General features: G+C 36.0%; 1 protein-coding gene across 2 annotated transcripts; it reads left to right on the forward strand.

Annotated features, from left to right (window-relative positions):
* Positions 1-105: 105 nt before the first annotated feature.
* Positions 106-20,137, forward strand: LOC121322887 (mitofusin-1-like). 2 transcript variants are annotated; one of them, XM_041263394.1, is made up of 18 exons: positions 106-367; positions 1,972-2,095; positions 4,428-4,563; positions 4,881-5,043; positions 5,598-5,722; positions 5,980-6,088; positions 6,352-6,459; positions 6,624-6,777; positions 7,233-7,300; positions 9,841-9,962; positions 13,648-13,774; positions 13,974-14,078; positions 14,411-14,513; positions 15,228-15,454; positions 16,180-16,335; positions 16,453-16,649; positions 16,858-16,992; positions 17,734-20,137. In XM_041263394.1, the coding sequence occupies exons 2-18, from the start codon at positions 1,981-1,983 to the stop codon at positions 17,801-17,803; spliced, it is 2,220 nt and encodes a 739-aa protein (XP_041119328.1). In that variant the 5' UTR covers positions 106-367; positions 1,972-1,980; the 3' UTR covers positions 17,804-20,137. The 2 variants fall into 2 exon arrangements, with proteins under 2 accessions (XP_041119328.1, XP_041119329.1); XM_041263395.1 differs by lacking the exons at positions 106-367; positions 1,972-2,095 and adding an exon at positions 3,351-3,720.
* Positions 20,138-20,139: the final 2 nt, after the last annotated feature.

Here is a 20,139-nt window from a genome sequence, read left to right on the forward strand (position 1 = left end):
AAATTTAGTACATGTTTGTGCATGTTATGAAATTAGATGCCTTCGACTTCGCACTATAATTTATTTATTTATTTATTTTTTGCCTGGTCTAAATAAATACATAAATAAATAAATAAATAAATAAATAATAAAATGCGTGTTTCCCCCCGGATTGACGGGCAGATTTCATGATCACGTGACACTAGCCGGTCTCTGACCTACAGTAACTCCAACCCCTTTTGTATTTTGTGTAGTGCTAGTTGATTCAGAAAGAGGACCGGGAAATAACTTGAAACCTTATTGACATTGTATTATTAAACACACGTTTATTTGACACTACACACACATTGTGAAATTGTAAATAGTCGCCAGGGAAACCCAAGACGAGGTAAGGTGAATCCACTTAAACTGGTGTGTTTCTAACGTCGTTGTATAATCTTGTCGAATTAGGATTCAGCTAATCACAAATCAAAGAGATTATCTTTATATTAATAAATTCTATGTGAACACCAATAGAGTTAAATGTATTCCTAGAAGTTTTATGTATTCCTTTAGTTTTAAGCTTTGTGCAAACAAGACACTAACTCCAAATGACGGGGTGTTATCAATAAAGAAACTTAGTACTGTGAAGTGAAAGTAAAAATCTGCCTTCTCTAAATGAAGCATCTGTAAAATCCGTATCGGGTCACAAGCTAACAACCAGTACACATAATAATAATAATAAAATTAATAATAATAATAATAATAATAATAATAATAATAATAATAATAATAAGTACAAATAAATGAGTGAGGGCCTTGTATAAGTAAGGCTGTTTTGAGCAGCCACGTACTGTATATCCAGTCTAGGTTTCACCTTCAGTGTGAGGTGTTCTTAAATGAACTTGTTGTTTACACACCGCCATGCCCAATACAGCAGCACTGCAATCAGAAACACATTGACCTTAAAAAGAATTGGCCACGAAATTGGTGGCTATAAATACACACGTAATGGTAACTTGGTGTGTTTATAGGGCAATTCCATACCAGGGGTGAAATTCTCAACAACAGAGTGCAGGTACACTCATATGCACAGCTGGGTGTAAACATTTGAAAAATGTAGAGTACAATGTGCGTGTATACATTTTGAACCCGCTGCTATGGCTAGTTCTATTTTGTGTGTTTCCGGGAACAGTTCCATTATTTCACACTAGTCTAAATTATTTTGCAACAGAAGTGGCAGATGTACAGATGGAAGGATTAGCTTGTCTAAAACAAGTGTAAAGCTTTTTATTTGGCACACACAGAGAGTTTGGACTTTAATCATGCTGCAATGTAGAGTTAGTTCTGTGTGCTTGGTAAAATTGTGTATGGCAGGAAAAGAGAAAGTCTTAAAATAGAAGTGCACATATTTGATGTATTTCAGTAGTTGGGTATGGATGGAGGTTTTTAAGCAATTGTATTTTTTTAGCAGAATAGCAGAGCGGTTCTTTGGGTTGAAACTAGTCTTTTGCTTAAGTAACACTATTTGGAATACAGTACTAAAATAACTTTACTGGGTGTGCCTATTCTAAGGGACATTTGATTTTTGTGACTGCAGTCTCAGTACAGCCACGGCAGAAGAATGGCAAAAGGCTATCCCATGGCGTTTGTGTTTTTAAAGTATGCCAGCTGGCTGTGTTAGAATAGAGCACCTTTATAAAGAGTCAAGTGGCATTTAAAAATTTAAACCAAACAGGTGGTGGGTGACTGGTATGTTTAATAGTTCACACGTTGTTTGCAATGAAACGAGGATTGTGTTGTTCATTTCATGCCCAGTTCTGTTGTAAACAAATGGCATACTAGTATGGTTAAACATAAGATACTGTAATGTGATGAGGTCTGAACACAATTCTCAAATAACACTTTTTAAAGGGAGACTATACAGCAGTTCAGTTATGTTTTACCTGCGTGGTGTGTTTTGTGTTTATGGTATAGACCTTTGTACTACAGTAATCACTTCCTCATTTTCAGTAAGACACCATGGCAGAGTCAGACAGGTCACCGCTGAAGCGCTTTGTGGTGGCTAAGAAAAAAATCTCCACTATCTTTGAACAGCTTTTGGAATACATCAGTGAAGGAGCAGATTTTGTAGAAGGTAAGCTAATATCATATCTAGTGCTGGGGCAAATATTCGAACAGAAATGGCTGAAAAAATTGACCCAAACTCTGCTCCTTTTCAAAGACTGCATTGCAGTGCAAAAACTGTGTCAAGAAACACAGAGGATTTAGGTGGCTATCTTTACAGTGAAACTGTTCAAGCAGCAGTAGATGCACAGTTTGTAAACTTAATGTGCGACAAGAGCACTTACCACACCGACAAGAGTCAAATAATAATTTATCATTGTTTTGTGAATGTTGACGCAGGTGAAATTTGCTCGGAGTATTTGAGCTTAATTGAAATAACCGAGCGTGGTAATGCACAAAATCTGAGTGAAGCCATTGTTGGTTGTTTGGAAAATGACCAAAACAAGTACCCTGTAGAGAAAATTGTGGGATTTACATCGGACGGGGCATCTGTAATGCTAGCCCAACTTGAAAGTGTTTCAAGGCGATTGAAAGATCGCTATGGCGATTTATTTGTCCAGCACTGTATGACTCATCGCCAAGTCTTAATGGCTAAAGACGCTGAATCAGTCATACCTGACTTTGGAAGACACGATCAAAGTGACACTGAGACATTTCAGTGAGGCTGCAAGAAAAAAGGAGTTTAGACAGATCTGTGAGCTGAATGAAGAGGAATACTCAAACCTGGTTAACTACAAAAAAACGTGCTGGTTAAGTTTGGCTACCTGTGTTGAGAGGTTTGAGTTACTGCGGGATTCTCTAGTGCAATACTTTGAGAGAGAGGCATTTGGGAATGGGTCACCGAGTTATAGAACAAGTTGCCAGAATATCCATGACATGCTACAATCTCCTAAATTCATTCAATATCTAAGTTTCTTGAATTGGGTTTTGCCTGTTCTCGTATCAATGAATCTAGTGCTGCGGAAAGAGAACTTAAATCTGTACAACACATACTGTTCTCTGGAGGAATACTGCAAGGTAATTTTGAAGCCATTTAAACAGCCTTCAAATGAGGATTCTACACGGGAATCTTTCATAACTCCAAGCGACCTGTCTATCCCTAGTGCCAAGGTCACAGAGATACTGAGGGAGTGTGAGGAGCAGCACTACTTGCCAGAAACAGAGATTGCTAAGATAAAAGCAACATTCACTGAATATGCAAAAAAACTTGAACAGGCATTCAAGTCCAGGTTTCCTGAAAAAGAGCTGGTGAAATGCATGCTTTATTTGGACCCCTGCAACCAAAAGCCACCAGTCTCAGGAATTCAAAAACTTGCTGCAAGATTTATAAAGCACATTAACTCCAACAAAGTTGAAATGCAATATACATTGTACTGAGAGGATGAGGCTGTGAAGACACTTTTCAACTCAGACTGCTGTGGCAGTGACATTACCAGATTGTGGTGTATTTTGTTCAGGTCAAGTAGTGAGGATGAATACAGTGAACTAGCAAGGCTGTCACTTCTTTTACTGACACTGAGCCCTGACACCTGTTGCTGCGAACGAGGCTTCAGCCACATGAACTCAATTAAAACATCCACAAGGAATCGCCTTGAGAACTGTCGTGTTGATCCATGTCTGCGTATAGCAACTGCAACAACAAGCACAAAGGACTTTGATGTAGCTGCGGCGGCAAGGTACATTCAAAAACACTAAGTGAGTTGAATTTATTATTATTATTATTATTATTATTATTATTATATTATGCCTAGATAACTACTGTGCTGCTCTTCATTGATGTTCGTGTGCTTAGCTCTATCTATATATATATATATATATATATATATATATATATATATATATATATATATATATATATATATATGGGAGAATGTGCTTTAAATCGGACTTTGCTCTGCTGTTTGCTATATACCCCCCATGTCGGTCACTGAGTCTGGAAATTTTGTTAAGTGTCCGTCACGCAACTCAGTGGTGCCGACCCCTGTTTAAAGAAGGACAGCACACATTGGAGAGATGTATTAAAATGGATGTGCGTCTGGGCGGATGTAGGATTCGGATTCGGTTCCCCGAATCCTAAGTATTCGGCCAAATCTGAATCCTGCTCAAAAAGTAGGTATTCGGGCCGAAACTGAATCATGGATTCGGTGCATCCCTAGTTTTTAAATAAACAACTTTAGTGCACATCAACAGGAGAAAGTAAACCAAATCATTACGCTTTGCCTGTCCAATACTGTAACACCATTTCATTTCCTATCTCCTCTGTATTTCAGTATTAACTGTTGATTGGGGAAACAAGGTGTGGACCAGCATGGAGAAGAGGGTGGCTCTATTGTGATTTCTTAGATTCTTGCCTTGATTCTTGAAGTGTAGAACAGATCTGACACCTGCTGTGTTGTTTTCAGGAACATATAGGAATACAGAGCTTGAGCAGATAGCCACAGAGCAGCAAGCGTTGGTGATACGTGAATATACAAAGAAACTGGCAGTGATCAGTGAAGTTCTGGCACGAAACCACATGAAAGTGGCGTTTTTTGGCAGGTATGAAAGATGCAGATCATATCAATCGTGTTGATTCAAAAGATCATGTGGATGTTCTTGTACTAAAGTGGGAATAAGCATGTAACACCATCTCCCTGTATTTGGGCAAATGGTATGAAGAGAAAACGTCCTAAATTTTTGTTATCGGGGCAGACAAAGAGGCTCCTATAATGATTCCCCCTAATTTTTCAGTTTTTTGTTTGAATCATTTCATTTTCTCATAAGCCTTGTTGGGTTTTCTGTTTTCAAATTAAAAAAAGAAAAAAGGTCATTGGTCTAGATCGCTAATTATTTTCTTTTATTTTTTCTGGCTCCAGGACTAGTAATGGTAAGAGTTCAGTTGTCAACGCCATGCTGTGGGATAGGGTGCTGCCCAGTGGGATTGGACACACCACAAACTGCTTCCTCAGCGTGGAGGGGACAGATGGTGACAAGGCCTACCTCATGACGGAAGGGTCAGACGAGAAGAAAAGTGTAAAGGTATGGAGTAAAAAAAGAATGCATTCTTTAACTACAGATATGTGAATGAGTATACTGTGTCAGTAGCCAAGTTAACTAAATACTATTCCTTTGGAGTTGGAGTAATTATACCCCAATCTTGAACATCTCCCTAATTCTGGACATCTTCGGTAGCACATTTATCTGTGCAGTTAATGACACAGAAGTAATAGCAGTCAGTGATATGCCATTTTCATTTTTTTGCTTGGACCGAAAGTTTATCAGGGGGCATTTACTAACTTTTGAAAGTCAGTGCAAAGTTAATGTCAAATGGATGTCTAACATAATTAGGGCACGGACACGGAGTTTAAAAAAAACAACAACAAAAAAAAATACACCTAAATAGCCATAACAACTGAAGAGCAAGGTAAGCCCTACGCATCTGCCAAACAGCCAGAGAACAGGGTGTCTGTGTTTTACAAGATGCTCTCGTAGCAGCTGTGTGGGATAGTTTAATTTTTGTATTTCATTCGTGTTTTGAAATGGAACAGAAACTTACATGTAAAAATAGATTGAAAAATGACTTCCTTTTGCAGACAGTAAACCAGCTTGCCCATGCACTCCATATGGATGAAGACCTAGATGCTGGCTGCCTAGTGAGGGTTTTCTGGCCCAAGACTAAGTGTGCTCTCCTGAGGGATGACCTGGTGCTAGTGGACAGGTACAGAAATGCCAAAACACCTTCCTAATGTCATGCTCACGGCACACCACAACACTTTTAGCATTAGCACCGTTTGTAAGAAAAGAGAAACACAGCTACCAAACCATTTAGAAATTGTATTTGTATAGAGCTAATAATGATTTGGAGGAATGCTTTAAGTTAAGATTTTGCCATAAGTCTTAAGATGAGGAAATGTACAAATAACAGTTAAGATACAACCTTTTTTTTTTTTTTTTTTTTTTTTTTGCTGGTTGCAGTCCTGGAACTGATGTTACAACTGAGCTGGATAGCTGGATTGATAAGTTCTGTCAGGATGCGGATGTCTTTGTGCTGGTAGCTAACTCTGAATCCACTCTGATGAATACTGTAAGTTTACATTTTAAAAAAATATAAAGAGTGGAATTTAGATTGTAGTACAATGAAACAAAAGTTTGATTGACATATTTAATATATTACTAAATACATGTAACTGTTAAATAGACCCTGTTATACTTGTACATGTGTTGTGAAATGGAAAACTTGTTTTGAACTGTTTTTGTACTGTGGTATTTAAGTGGCCTTCCCTGGAACTTTTTGTTTTTAGAAGAAACCCTGTTTAAAAAAAACATTTTTTTTTTCTTGATATTTAGGAGAAGCATTTTTTCCACAAAGTAAATGAACGTCTTTCAAAGCCAAATATCTTTATTTTGAACAATCGTTGGGATGCATCTGCCTCGGAACCCGAATACATGGAGGATGTAAGTACACAAACCACACTACTCTCATCTCAAAGTGGTTCAATCGGTTCACAAAAGTCACACAGAAATTGTATAGCCATACCCGAGACTAGAGCTGTTCCTGTAACGTGTCATGCTGTTCTGGGGAAGCTGCTCGAGTCTGGGGTGTTCTTTCTGTTTGACAGGTGCGCAAGCAGCACACAGACCGCTGTATCAGTTTTCTTGTGGACGAGCTCAAAGTGGTGGAACGTGAACAGGCCCTGGATCGGATCTTCTTTGTGTCCGCTAAGGAAGTGCTGAATGCCAGGATGCAAAGAGCTCAGGGAATGCCAGAAGCAGGTCTGCAAACAAAGAACATCAGTACACCAAATCGTACCAAAAAGGGTTCGACAAATCTAGCGTACACTAACGTACTTTCCCAAATGTATTAAAAAGGAGATTATCCCATTATATATATATATATATATATATATATATATATATATATATATATATATATATATATATATATATATATATATATATATATATATATAAAATGCAGAATATTTAAATAAGCACGTTTAGTGATACCCCTAAAATACTGTTTTTTAGGAATGTTTTGACAACTGAGTGCAATATTTTGTTAATATTACCCCACAAAAATGTTTTCTGCTGTGACATTGTATGTAGTGGCCATTAGTTTTTGGGGTGAACAGATATCCCACCCAGATGGATGGAAATGAATAATAGCTAGGGTTAATATGATCAATATTTTAATATGATCACAGGCTAAATATGATCAATTGTTTTAGGTGGTGCATTAACTGAAGGATTTGAGGCAAGATTACAAGAGTTCCAGTGTTTTGAGAGAACCTTTGAGGCAAGTAGCGTGGGGGGGGGGGGGCTGTTTTTTGGGTTTTTTTGCATTTGATTTAAATATTGTCTGTACAAATATTTAGAATGAAATAATGTCAAGCCAGTAGTTTAAAGTTTTTCCTATCTATTTTGGCTAATTCCAAAGACAGAATACAAAGACCTTTTATATGTGTTTAAGTATTAGCTATATAATGCATGTTCATGCATGCATAGGTATGTCCTATCCTGTAATCTGTTGAAATGTACTTCACTGAGTATATCACCATACGCACCTTTTTAACCTGTCGCTCACATTCAGTCTTTTAAAATGCATCTTTTAGTAACAACCTGTACAGTGCCTCTCAAAAGTATTCAATCCCCTTGGACTTTTCCACATTTTATTGGATTTAGTTAGGAGTTTTTGCTACTGGTCAACACAAAAAAAGTCCATAATGTTAAAGTGAAAAATAAAATCTACAAATTGTTCTAAATTCATTACAAATACAAAACAGAAAATAATTGATTGCTTAAGTATTCACCCCCCCTGAGTCAATATTTTGTAGAGGCACCTTTGGCAGCAATTACAGCCATGAGTCTATTTGGATAAGTCTCTACCATATTTGCACATCTGGACACTGCAATTTTTGCCCATTCTTCTTTGCAAAATTGCTCAGGCTCCATGAAGTTGGATGGGGACTTTTGGTGAACAGCAATTTTCAACTCTTTCCACATATTCTCAATTGGATTAAGGTCCAGGCTTTGACTGGGCCACTCCAGGACATTGGCCTTTTTGTTTTTAAGCCACTCCACTATCTGTCATTGATAATTTACTGCTGAGATAGACACTGTTAAAAAGTAATGGGATTCTAAAAAGTACAAAAAATCGCCAGTCTGTTTCAAAGCTTTTTTTCAAAATGGCTGCTGTAGTGCACTGGGTTTTGAGATCAGGGGTGTGTCCTCTAAAACTGGGGTTTAAGATCTGTCCTAAATCACTGAAAAAACAAATACAAAACATAACAAGTGCTCTGGCTTTTCTGTTCCGTACCACATCGTGGATTGTTATTGCTGTGTTATCTGTTGGACAATGTGGGCAATAATCCTTACACTATCCCAGTGCACCAGAACAGCCATTTTGAAAAGAGCTTTGAAACAGACTTTTGAAAATGGTAAGCGTAAGAAGTTGTCAGGATGTTACAATGAAAATTATAGGTACAGGTACTTTAGGATATGTAACACTGTAATTTTTCAGAACCCCGTTACTTACTGTTTAAGGTGTTATTTCTGACATTTGTTAAAGTGAAGAAGAAAAAAAGTATTTGGCATAATAAACTTGGGCATATCTTCATAGGACAAATAATGTTATACAAATGTAAACTGGCTGATCTGAGTAGGGATTAGTTGCACTGTAACACGGGTAGAGTATGCTCTAATATACAGCATGCAGTCTTAGTGTTGCAGGATCTATCTAGAACATGCCTTAAACCCTTCTCAACTTGTGTTCTTCAATCTGTTGAGGTAGTGTTTTAACCGCCTGGTGCTGTAGTGGTCGTGTGAGAGACGCCTGCCTTTCTCTTCTGGTAAACACTCTAACCCTGGTCCCAGTTTCTGTTTGAGGAGCTCTCTGTCCTCTCCGCAGCTTTAGCCTGACCCCTCCTAACTCTGTGTGCAAGCTTTTCTCAAGCTCCTGTATTCATTGCTGAAGTCTAGATTTGCTTTGACGGGGTGTATTACTGCTTCACCTGTTTTTATTCTTTTTTTTTTTTTTTTTTTTTTCTGTTTTGCTTTTGCCTGCATTGCTTTACATTCTATTTTTACCATTTAGTTTCTTATAGTAGTACTAAAAATACACTCAATCCAATTAGACTAAGCTTTCTTAAACACAATATGTAATGCAGAAAGATAATGTTAGGCATTTTTGTATATTTGGCATAACTAATAATGAAAATAAAGTCCTGGTTACAGTTTAATTATATAGGTATTTTGCAGGCAAACATTAAACTAGTACTTTTTTTTTTTTAAATGGCACACTCCATAACATTTTTTTTTTACTATATGAGAAAACAGATCTCATGTAAAGTTGTGATATACAATCCACAACGTAATACTTCTACACATGGAATGATCTCCTACTGGCTGGTGAAGATAAGACTTGATGTAAATCTGTTTCTACATTGAATAATTGAAAAATATATTTGTTGTGAGACAGTCATGCATATGTGCATGCAGATAATTAGTCGGGTTTCCCTAAGATTAGTGTAGTTATCCTGATTGTAATTAAAAGCAGGGTTTGATTTCGCATTTTATTTGTTTCTTATGTTTATTTTTAATCAAAAAGCACATTACTGTGAAAACTTGAGAGACATGTTTGGTTTAAGGTATGGCTCTGCTGCTCTTTTGTATGCTTTTTTTTCATTATGATTTCATGATAATGTTTAGTTTCTGTTCTTCTATTAAGTTTCCAGCAGCAGGTCCATATCTTCTCCCTGTTTTTGGGGGTTTGTTTGTACTGCCCTGACCCAGTATATCTGAGTTGCAATATCACAGTAATGTGTTGTGGTCTCGTAGGAGTGTATCTCGCAGTCAGCAGTGAAAACAAAGTTTGAGCAGCACACAATCAGAGCTAAACAGATCACTGAGACAGTGAAAAGAATCATGGATGACCTCAATATCCAAGCAGCTGATAAAAGGTAAGGATGTCATCTTCTAATGAGGATTTACTTTTGCAATTATTATTATACCTTTCAATCCTGAAAAATCTTAGTGCTTCTGCATTGTTAACCTGTTAGTCGTTTTGCTTAACACACGGGGATGACTTAAAACAGTGGTTTTCAAACTTTTTAGGCCCGGTACCCCTTTCCAAAAAACTAGTCTACCGCTTACTCCCATCTCAGATAGGGTCATAATATACATATGAAAACAGAAAAAAATAGTATTTTCTAATTACTAGGCTTAAGTACTTAGACCCCGTTCATACTTGAGGTTTATGTTAGCCCAGGGCCACCTTATCTCATGTGTGAACGCTCGAAAAATGAAAAGGCAGTCTGGGACCAGCTTTTTGATGCGGCCTAAAGTAGCAGTGCTGCCTCAGGGCTGGTCTGTCTGCATGTGTGAACCCAACGCAGGCCCTGGGCCGGCCTTAACGCGTCAGTGCGGTGACGTACCTCAAACCACTCCCATACTAGGTCGAACGTAGTAGATCAAAACAGTGTCGGTTTTAAGGGGTAGCAGCTGGGATGATGCAGAAATGAACCCTTAGCGGTCCATTTATTCAGCGCTTGTCAGGTGCGTCAGGTCTAATTTATTTTCACACGCGCTGTTTTAAATATTTTTTTCCCCCAGAGTAAAGCAAGTTTAAAATGTACTGAATTGCAAAAAGGACAGTCCTGCATCTCCAGCCAAGCCCCACCCCTTGTTCGCTGTATTTTTCACATACCTCTTTATAGACGTAGGTACTCTCCTGATCACTCGTTTTATCACCAAACTCCTCAATCATGCCATCCAAGTCATTATTTTATTACTATAACATCACAAAAAACTCTGCAAATGTCGGTGATATTCTTTGAGGGCTGGATGCAGAAGCAGCTGTCTCCTTTATGTCTGTGTTATCTCTAGTGAAAACCTGCAAGTTTGTCTGAGAACTTTCAGAAATACTGAGCAGCAGGCCAGAAATAAACCCACCACGGATCTCCAGCCCGTTAAACAGCAATGGGGAATGCACTGAATACTCCGACACTTTTGCTAAGTATTTCTTCATCGTACAGCTTTCATTAAAACTATAAAACTTGCGCTCTGTGTGTGTGTGTGTGTGTGTGTCTCTATATATATATATATATATATATATACATACACACACACACACATACACATTTCAGATTGTAGTGAAGATTGTAAATCTCAATATTGATAAATAATGCATACAACGTTGCATATTCAGTCACCATTAATATAATAATCTGTATTGTGACTAATGTAATGTACACGTCCTTGTTTGCTGCATTTACGCATTATCCAACACGATCGCTTCTTTCCACAGTAACCGACTGCACTGTCAACACACGCCTTTATCATATCTTATGCAATAAGTACAGTACCAACAGTGTTGCAAAAAATAAGATTGCCATATTTACGTCTGCAAATTTCCCAGCTCAATCTCTTATGTTGACTTCCAGGAATTCTGTGTTTACCTCACTGTTTACATTCCCGACAAGCACTTTGCTGCAATTTAGGCTTCCTTTTGAGCCACATATGTAAACACACTTAGGCTCAGTAAAACCTCAATTGTGAATGGAAATTCACAGGCGGCCCAGAGACGGCCCAAGGCCGACTCAGTAAGTGTGAACGGGGTGAATGCCAGTAAAACTACACCCTGATTAGTAAACAATGCAGCCCCTAGACAAGGGTATGTTATTCTGTATTTTAAAATGAACGAGTAGGACTTCAGTTACAAAAAAATTTAAGTGACTCATTAAAAAAATAAAATAAACAGGACTCTATTTGCTGGCTCAGAAGGCACAGGGAAGGAGGGGGGGGGGCTAGAGTTCAGCCAATTATGGAAAACTACTGTTAAACTAATTTAAATAAAATAAAATTAAAACTAAAAATGCTACAGTTATTTCAAAATCCAGACCAATAAGTGGCAAAATGAGTCCAAAAACAGGTTCCAACAAATGCAGAAGTGTAGAGGGAAAAACGGAGCATTTTGCATAAAAACTATTTAAAATTTACAAATACAGGCATCTTTTAAAAAAAAAAAAATCTGACAGCATGCAGAACTATGTGAATATTGAATAACACATTAAATATGCGTCTGTGTTTTTAATTTTATTTATTTAACTTGAAGGTTATGGTTTAACACTTGAGCTAGACATTTAAAACGCTATGTGTGTCTTGTGTAGTATCGAATCCAGCCAGAATAAGCACATTGTTTTGAAGTGAATATTTCCAAAAACTAAATTTGATTAAAGTAGAAAGGTGACATTTATATCATGCAGTCAAAAATGACTTTTAGCAAAATGCTTACATGTTAGTGTTTAGTGCAGTCGTCTGTTCATGTTAATCAGCTGCCAGAGAGCTTGTTGATGGGCACTCGCTATATGATATGAACACACTCAATAGGTCTGGTGTAGGGAATCCAATTTCAGACACTTCCCAATCCAGGATTTAGGGATTGATTATTATATATATATATATATATATATATATATATATATATATATATATATATATATATATATTTATTTATTTTTTTTTAAATCTGTGATTCCATTGTTGTGATAATACCGTGCTTTTGCTAGCCTAATAATTAGCGGCGTACATGCGTGGGCTAATGCAATTACTCGACAAAGGAGTTCTTCAGCGAATTAGTAAAAAAAACACAAAGACAACACAGTCGTGTACGGTCCAGCTCTAGCGCAGTGATTTCACCAAATCTAAGTTGGGCGGCACAGCTGCCTGCTGAACTCAATAATACTGTTATTTAAAAACACTTTGACAAAACACACTGAACCGATTAAACTAAACTACAAACACTGAACATTTAAACTCCAGAAAGCAAACGTACCTGGTAAATACTACACATTTTTAAAAAAAGCAACATCATACAATGATTTTTTTTTCTTTTCTTTTTAGCCTACAGACTGCAGAACCACCGCATTGCTGTTTTAAATATGTAATTTAGCCATGTGTGCGCTCAACGCTCACTCACTGTCAGCAGCCGCTTGGGTGTTTATAGTTAACCTCGCCCAACAGAAAGGAAATGTACACCAGTACGGTTGTGGTTTTATTTGAAGGAGATTCAACATTGTTAATTCGATTGCTAAGTCGCAAAGTACTGCAATGTGGTAAAAATAAATAAATAAAAATCCATTGTCCGCCATTGCAGGATTTTACTCGACTACCCCAGTTTGAAAACCGACGACTTAAAATAATACTGTTTTAAGCTTGCATACCAGCAAATATAGTAGTAATAGTGCATACTGACCAAACATAACATGTCACTTATGGGGAAGACTGAACGTTTTGTAAAAACAATGTATTTTTGAGGCCCCAGTGCTGATGAACACTCTGTTGGTTTTTTTTTTTTTAAAACCGCACACCCAGTTGTGATGTGGTGCTTGGGGGCGTTGGTAAATCTATGCACAAATTGGGGTTTGGCTTATTAAATACTTATTTTCAAAACTGCTTATTGGAGTTTGATTTATACTTAATAAAGATTTAAGCAGCTATTCTAAATGACATCCACACCTAAAGTTTCCCACAGTTGACTGCCACAGTCAGTCAAACAAGGCTATATATCTTTTGCTTAATGCAGATACAGTATTATAACACAGTTGCATCTGAGTTACTAATTTGCTAGCCTGTATTTCTGTTCAGGATCAATTCGCTGAAGGAGAGAGATGACAAGATGGATCAGTCAGACTATGTACGCTCTCAGCTTGGTCTACTGACTGAGGACATTAAGGGGAAAATCATGGCTGTTACTAAAGAAGTAGAACAAAAGGTAAGTGGATTTGTGGGCAGAAACGAAAAATGAAACACACACACACACACACACATATATATATATATATATATATATATATATATATATATATATATATATATATATATATATATATATATATATATATAAATATATATATAAAACCCCAACAACTTTGAATGCAAACCATAAAATGACATTGTATTTTTTAATTCAGGTTTCCAATGCGATGACAGATGAGATTTGCCGCCTTTCTGGGCTGGTTGATGAATTCTATTTAGATTTTCATCCCTCACCACAAGTGCTGGAACGGTACAAAAATGTAAGCATGACACAGGGATTATACTGCAAGTTCAGATTGTATTTAATTAGTTTTGGTTCAGTTTCCTCTGTATATACACATACTGTATTTCTGCAAATTTAAAAAAAAAAAAAAAAAAAGAAAAAAGAAAAAAAAAAAAAAAAAGACAGACACTCTGCATTAAAGAGCCATTCATTACTTGAATATATGGTAAATGATACAAATGCCCGGTAAATGAAATGTATTTAGGAAACTGTACTTTAATTCATGCATGTACAAGGAATATCTGTGCTAGTAGCAACATTTCCTTTACTGAGTCACTGTTTAAGAAAACATTCCTTGTCTTTATGCAGGCACTGCACAAGCACATAGAGGAAGGCATGGGGAGAAACTTGGCTGACCGCTGCTCCAATGCAATTAATGCATCTGTTCAAAATTCCCAACGAAACATGATAGGTATTATTAGATGTACAGATGCATATTTTTCCTTAGTTTGTTTTTCACCAAGGATTAAACTACTTCTCTTTTAAAATCATTATAACCCCATGGCATTGTACTATATAGCCTCACGTTATTTCCTGTAACAGCCTTAACTCTAGACACTACTGTTTCTTTCGAAATCAACCCTAGAACTTTAATAGATCAACAGCTGTTTAGATGCCAGTTGAGATGTGCTGATGCTGGGCTTCTGGTGACTACAATGATAAAACACAGCTCTTGTGGTGGAAGAGCCTTTAATTATAATACACCTGTATTATGGAACAATCTTCCAATTGAAATCCGTAAAACGGACTTAATAAATGAATTTAAATCAAAGCTTAAAACACATCTTTATGCAGAGGCATTTTTATACATTGGGGTGGTCTGTTTTAGAATTTTGTTAATATGTATTTTTTTTTCCCCGATTTGTTTTCTAATATTTTATTGTATATTATTGTATATTATATTTATTTGTAACATGAAGCGTTTTGGGATGCCTTGGGATGAAAAGCGCGATACAAAATACATTTGATTGAGTGAAATGTATTCACTACACATTTCCTGGGTATAAAAGTAGTACTCTAAATACCAAAAGGTTCTGCACGTGAATAGCAGACATTTGTGACATTGGACTTTCAACAACGCAGTGGTAATGCTTTTGAATGTTTTATTTTTTCATCTTCCTTGTAGAAAACTTGAAGCCTCTGCTGCCCTCTAGTGTCCAGTGTCAACTGCACATGCTGATCCCATGCAGGAAGTTTGACCTGAGCTATGATCTAAACTTCTCCACACTCTGCACTGATTTCCAAGAGAACATTGAATTCCGGTTCTCCCTCGGCTGGACTTCATTAGTAAACCGCTTCTTGGGTCCGAAGAATGCACATCGAGCCCTGCTGTTGATGGAGTCAAGTACACAGGTGATTTTTTAAAGAAGCCACTTTCTGATTGCTGTTATTATCATTACACATTCACTTGGGTTCATTCAGTTTAATTTTTCTGTTTGTGTGTGTGTGTATATATATATATATATATATATATATATATATATATATATATATATATATATATATATATATATATATAGATGTGATAGCATTGTAATAAAATTTAAACTGTGCTGATAAATCTGTCTATAAACTTTTCTTTTGCCTAAAACTTTATTTGGTATTATTGAACAATTCTTAAAACATTGCAAGTCAATTCAGAGAAACTGATACATTGGCAGTCTTGATGGATTTTTTATTTTATTTTTAATTTTATTAGTTTTTTGCATATGAAAAAAATGTAAACATTTTGGGATGGACTTCTTAAAAACAATCACATACTATTGGTACTACCACTATTACTACATGTAACGAATAATAATACTTAATCTTAAATAATATGAACCTTTTGTTTCATGCAGTCTTTTAAGAATTCACAATAATTTACTTTCCTCTTTAATGTAGTGGACAACAGACAAAAGTTGCACAATACATTGTTATGCTGGCCAGATTTGTTTTTGGTTTGGTATCAGTGTCTAATATTAAGGATTATTGTCTAGTCACATAAATAGCATATATTTATGTACATGTAATTGAATTATCTGATTATGTACACTTAAAGCAATTATTTTATCATTTTTTTAATTGTGTTCTAAAAGATTCCTCGGCCTTTAGCAACAAGCTCTTCTGCACCCAACATTCATGCCTTAACTCAGGAAAACTTGTCCAAGGAAGACCTTATGTTTTCCATAGGGACGGGCTTGGCCTCTCTCACGTCAAAGTCATCCATGACTGTAGTCATTGTCGCTGGTGTGGTAAGTACCTTTTATTCCAATTCTGATTGATTCAATGTAATATATTGCGTGCCGGGTGTCTCTCTTACTGTATAAGAGATGACACTTGGTAAGTTCTTTTTTTTTTTTCTCATGTAGGTCTGGAGGACGATAGGCTGGAGACTGATTGCTGCTTCCTTCAGTTTGTATGGGCTTTTGTATCTGTATGAAAAGCTAACATGGACAACCAGAGCCAAGGAGAGGGCATTTAAACAGCAGTTTGTAGACTATGCAACAAAAAAACTCCAGATGGTAGTTCGCTTTACCAGTGCAAACTGTAGTCACCAAGTTCAACAGTAAGTACCCAGTTGCATTGCATATATTTATGCTTTTTCTTTTAGCCTCAACAAACTTTTTACATGTGTTTTATTTATATTTATTTATTTAAACAAAGTATGTGCCATCTGTCTGAAAATAGGCACTGGACTGTAGCTTTAATGGAAAATAATTTCTTGTAGTGTTGAAATATTGACACGTTTATTATTTTGATCTATATTGAAACAGGGAGATGACGACTACCTTTGCACGGCTGTGCCAACAAGTGGACCTCACTCAGAAAAACCTGTCTGAAGAAATCAATAGGCTCACTATGAAGATCGATCAGCTGGATGAAGTTCAACGTCATTCCAAGACTCTTAGGTAAGTTTCCAGAATGACTTTCTGATATGCAAATACCAGCAGTTACCACAGCTGGTTACAGTATAGCTGGTGTTGCCAGTGCATTGCTAGTGCATTGTACCATTACTGACATCCCTTTATCATATATACTCCACTTCGTTAAGTTTAGGCTTGAACACATTATTTATTTATTTATTTTTGACTGGATTGTTGTTTGAAATATAATTCAAGTTCTTCAACCACTCCTTCAATTGTGTTAAAAGCTTATATACACATTCTTACACACTTATGCCTAATTTCATAAATTAGTTAAAAGCTAATAAATTGTACATCTTGGTAACTTGGTGTGCATTGAATTTTTGTAATAATTTTTTGGATGCAGTAAGTATTCTTCCACTGGGTGAAAGTAGTTTCCTAAAATTAGTACTTTTTTCCTTTGCTCTCTTTGAGTAGGCATGTTACTTTCAGCTTCTGTTGTTGAGTTCTCTGGCACTTTATTAGGGATGACAGACCCTTTTTTTTTTAGAGCCAGCTTGCAAGTCTTTTGACCATGACATCTAATTCCATACATTTACTTTCATGTGTACCAAAATATATTTGTTGAAATTTTGAAAAAAGCTCTACTGACCAGGCACATACCGTACATTGGAATAACTCGGCAGACAAAAGTATGCATCATTGATTCCTGCACTGCAGGAACTTGCCTTCATGTGTCAGAAAGAAAACAATGAATCCTGCGTGTTGTTATTTTATTTCTTTCAGACATAAAGCGACCGGACTTGAGACAGAACTGGACAGTTTTATAAAACAATATTTGCAGCCACAGCAGTGAAGATTTTCTGCCTTCACTGAACATCTTATTTATTCTGCAAAACCTTTATTCAGCGAGCCAAAGATGCAGGGTTATATCTAGGGCACTATTACAATATTCAAAATAATGATTCACTTCATAATTATTTTTAAATAAGATCTATACATTTTGATGAATACCTTTAATAATTTCTTAATTTGTATCCGTTTAAATATAAAATGTTTTGTGTTCCTCCATTTTCAGAAGTTGTTACTTTTAAGAAAATGGTCACCTCTTTTCCTATGACTTTTTACAGTAGTTACAACTTTATCAAGAATTCCAAGTGTTTTGTTCACTTAAAGTATGACGCTTAAGTAATAATTTAAGTGATATTGTGAAGCCATGAAGGATGGGAAATCGCTGCCTCGTTTATTTTTTTCCCTTAGCTGAATATAGATTTAATGTGTCACATAATACAGGGAGATGGATTATTATATGGATTCTTAGTTCTAGTAAGATCTCTACTTCCTGCACGGTCAACATTTTCTTTTTGATTTTATCTTAAACATTTTTACCTTTAAAATAGAAAAGCTTAATAAAATGTCCAGTTACCTAATTTAAACTGAAAGTTTTTCAAATTCAATCAGTTAAAACAGGTGTAAGTGAAGGTTTTGTATAAGAAAAAATAAATAATTATTGAAGATGAATTGTGAAGACTAGTTGGTAATTACACAACCTGGGTTTTGTGATTTAGACTGCAGTGTGGAGAGTGGATAATAATACTGAGAGACATTTGTCCCCAGTATTTGTATATAAACATTTGATCAAAATAACAATGTTCACATTTGTTATTTACTGTTTTGTACAGATTTGACTTTGGGAGTTCATTCTAATGTCATATAGTTGAAAAGTTGTGTTTTTTTTTTTTTTTTTTTTTTTTTTTTGTTCCCACTTCAGTATTTTCTTGCCATTCATCTACTTATGAGTGTTTGGGAGCATAAGGATTACTCTGAATTTCAGATTCTTTATTCCTGTACAATAAACTTTGATAACTTCTGTAATAAAGAAAAGTGTGTATATCAGAACCACATTAATTTCCAAGAAGCAGTTTTAATAAATGTATTCACATGTGTATCTTTTTGTAAATCACAAGGTTAGAAAAGCTCTGGTGAGACAAATGATTTTATTTGGAAGAGTGTAGACTTGTAGTCTCACCACAGCAAATACACTGAACACAACAGCCTTGGTTAAAAGCTTTTTTTTTTCCTTTTTTTTTTATTGGTTACAATATCAATTCATGGCAACATATCAGTTTCACCGAGCCACTGTACAAATACAAAGAAAAAAATATCTGGTGTGAAAAGACAGACTATTAACAAAAAGTTCTCATAGCAAGTGATTATAATAAATTTCACACAATAGCACTGCAAGAGAAAACACATGGCACAAAGTCCCTGGTTTTGACTGGCTCAAGAACTTAAAAAACAAACTTAAGACATTTTGTTGGAATACATAGAGAGAGCCAAAAGGCAGTGCATTGCTACTAAATCAGTAACTGTTGTGGTAACAGAACAGGAATAATGGAAAGCTGAGCCGGGACATTGAGGAGCTCCCTCAAAGTGTTTCCATAGCACTCCAAAATGTCCTCTTCCTCATGGTACAAGCTAGATTTTCCCAATACTTAGACACCAAAATCAGGGATACAAAACAGTGAGGCAAGTGACACCACCTTTTGTCTAAGGAAGGAAGCCTTTGTTTTGAATACAAAAGTAGCATTGTAAATATTACCCATGGTGGCATATTATTCCTCCTAAACAGAATATATGATCATGGATAACATGTACAATCTGGAGAAAGTGGGGCGATGAGATGGTAATTAAAATGGTGGAATAATGTTGCTTTTCAAATTTTGAGAGCCTAAGTCCCAGCTCCAACAAAAAGCTCTGTGTACTGTACAGGCACATTTAATGTGATATCTTTAATGTTAACTGTTAATACTGTTGCATTTTTACACAGAACACTGCAGCAATTGCCTGCCTGTTATTTTTACAATACAAGACACATCCCTTTTCTAGAAAGATCACGGCATTTCCATAGTGGCTCATTTTCAGGGAGAAAACTTTTAAAAGCATCTACAGAGTTTGCTTTTTTTGACACAGGAAGATACTTAAACAGGTATTGTATTAGGAATAAAACATTGCAAAGCCTCATTGTTTGTGATTATTAGGGTTATTGTCATCTCTGAGTAAAGAAAAAAAAAATCTTTGAAAACTGCAAAGATGCTGATTTATGCAACAAGGTATGGGATCTAGTTATTTGTAAAACAAGGTCAACCGAGTTAAAGGCTAAGTTTGCATGTACATTTTTTTTTTTTTTCT

The sequence above is a fragment of the Polyodon spathula genome, chromosome 11 (assembly GCF_017654505.1).
Source record: "Polyodon spathula isolate WHYD16114869_AA chromosome 11, ASM1765450v1, whole genome shotgun sequence".
NCBI classification, from domain to species: Eukaryota; Metazoa; Chordata; class Actinopteri; order Acipenseriformes; family Polyodontidae; genus Polyodon; species Polyodon spathula.

Excerpts from the sequence above, each read along its gene's own strand:
- LOC121322887 (XM_041263394.1), top strand. The coding sequence starts at position 1,981 with ATGGCAGAGTCAGACAGGTCACCGCTGAAGCGCTTTGTGGTGGCTAAG. Across the intron at positions 2,096-4,427 it reads AGGAGCAGATTTTGTAGAAG|GAACATATAGGAATACAGAG; the intron begins GTAAGCTAATAT and ends TGTTGTTTTCAG. Across the intron at positions 6,089-6,351 it reads AATCCACTCTGATGAATACT|GAGAAGCATTTTTTCCACAA; the intron begins GTAAGTTTACAT and ends CTTGATATTTAG.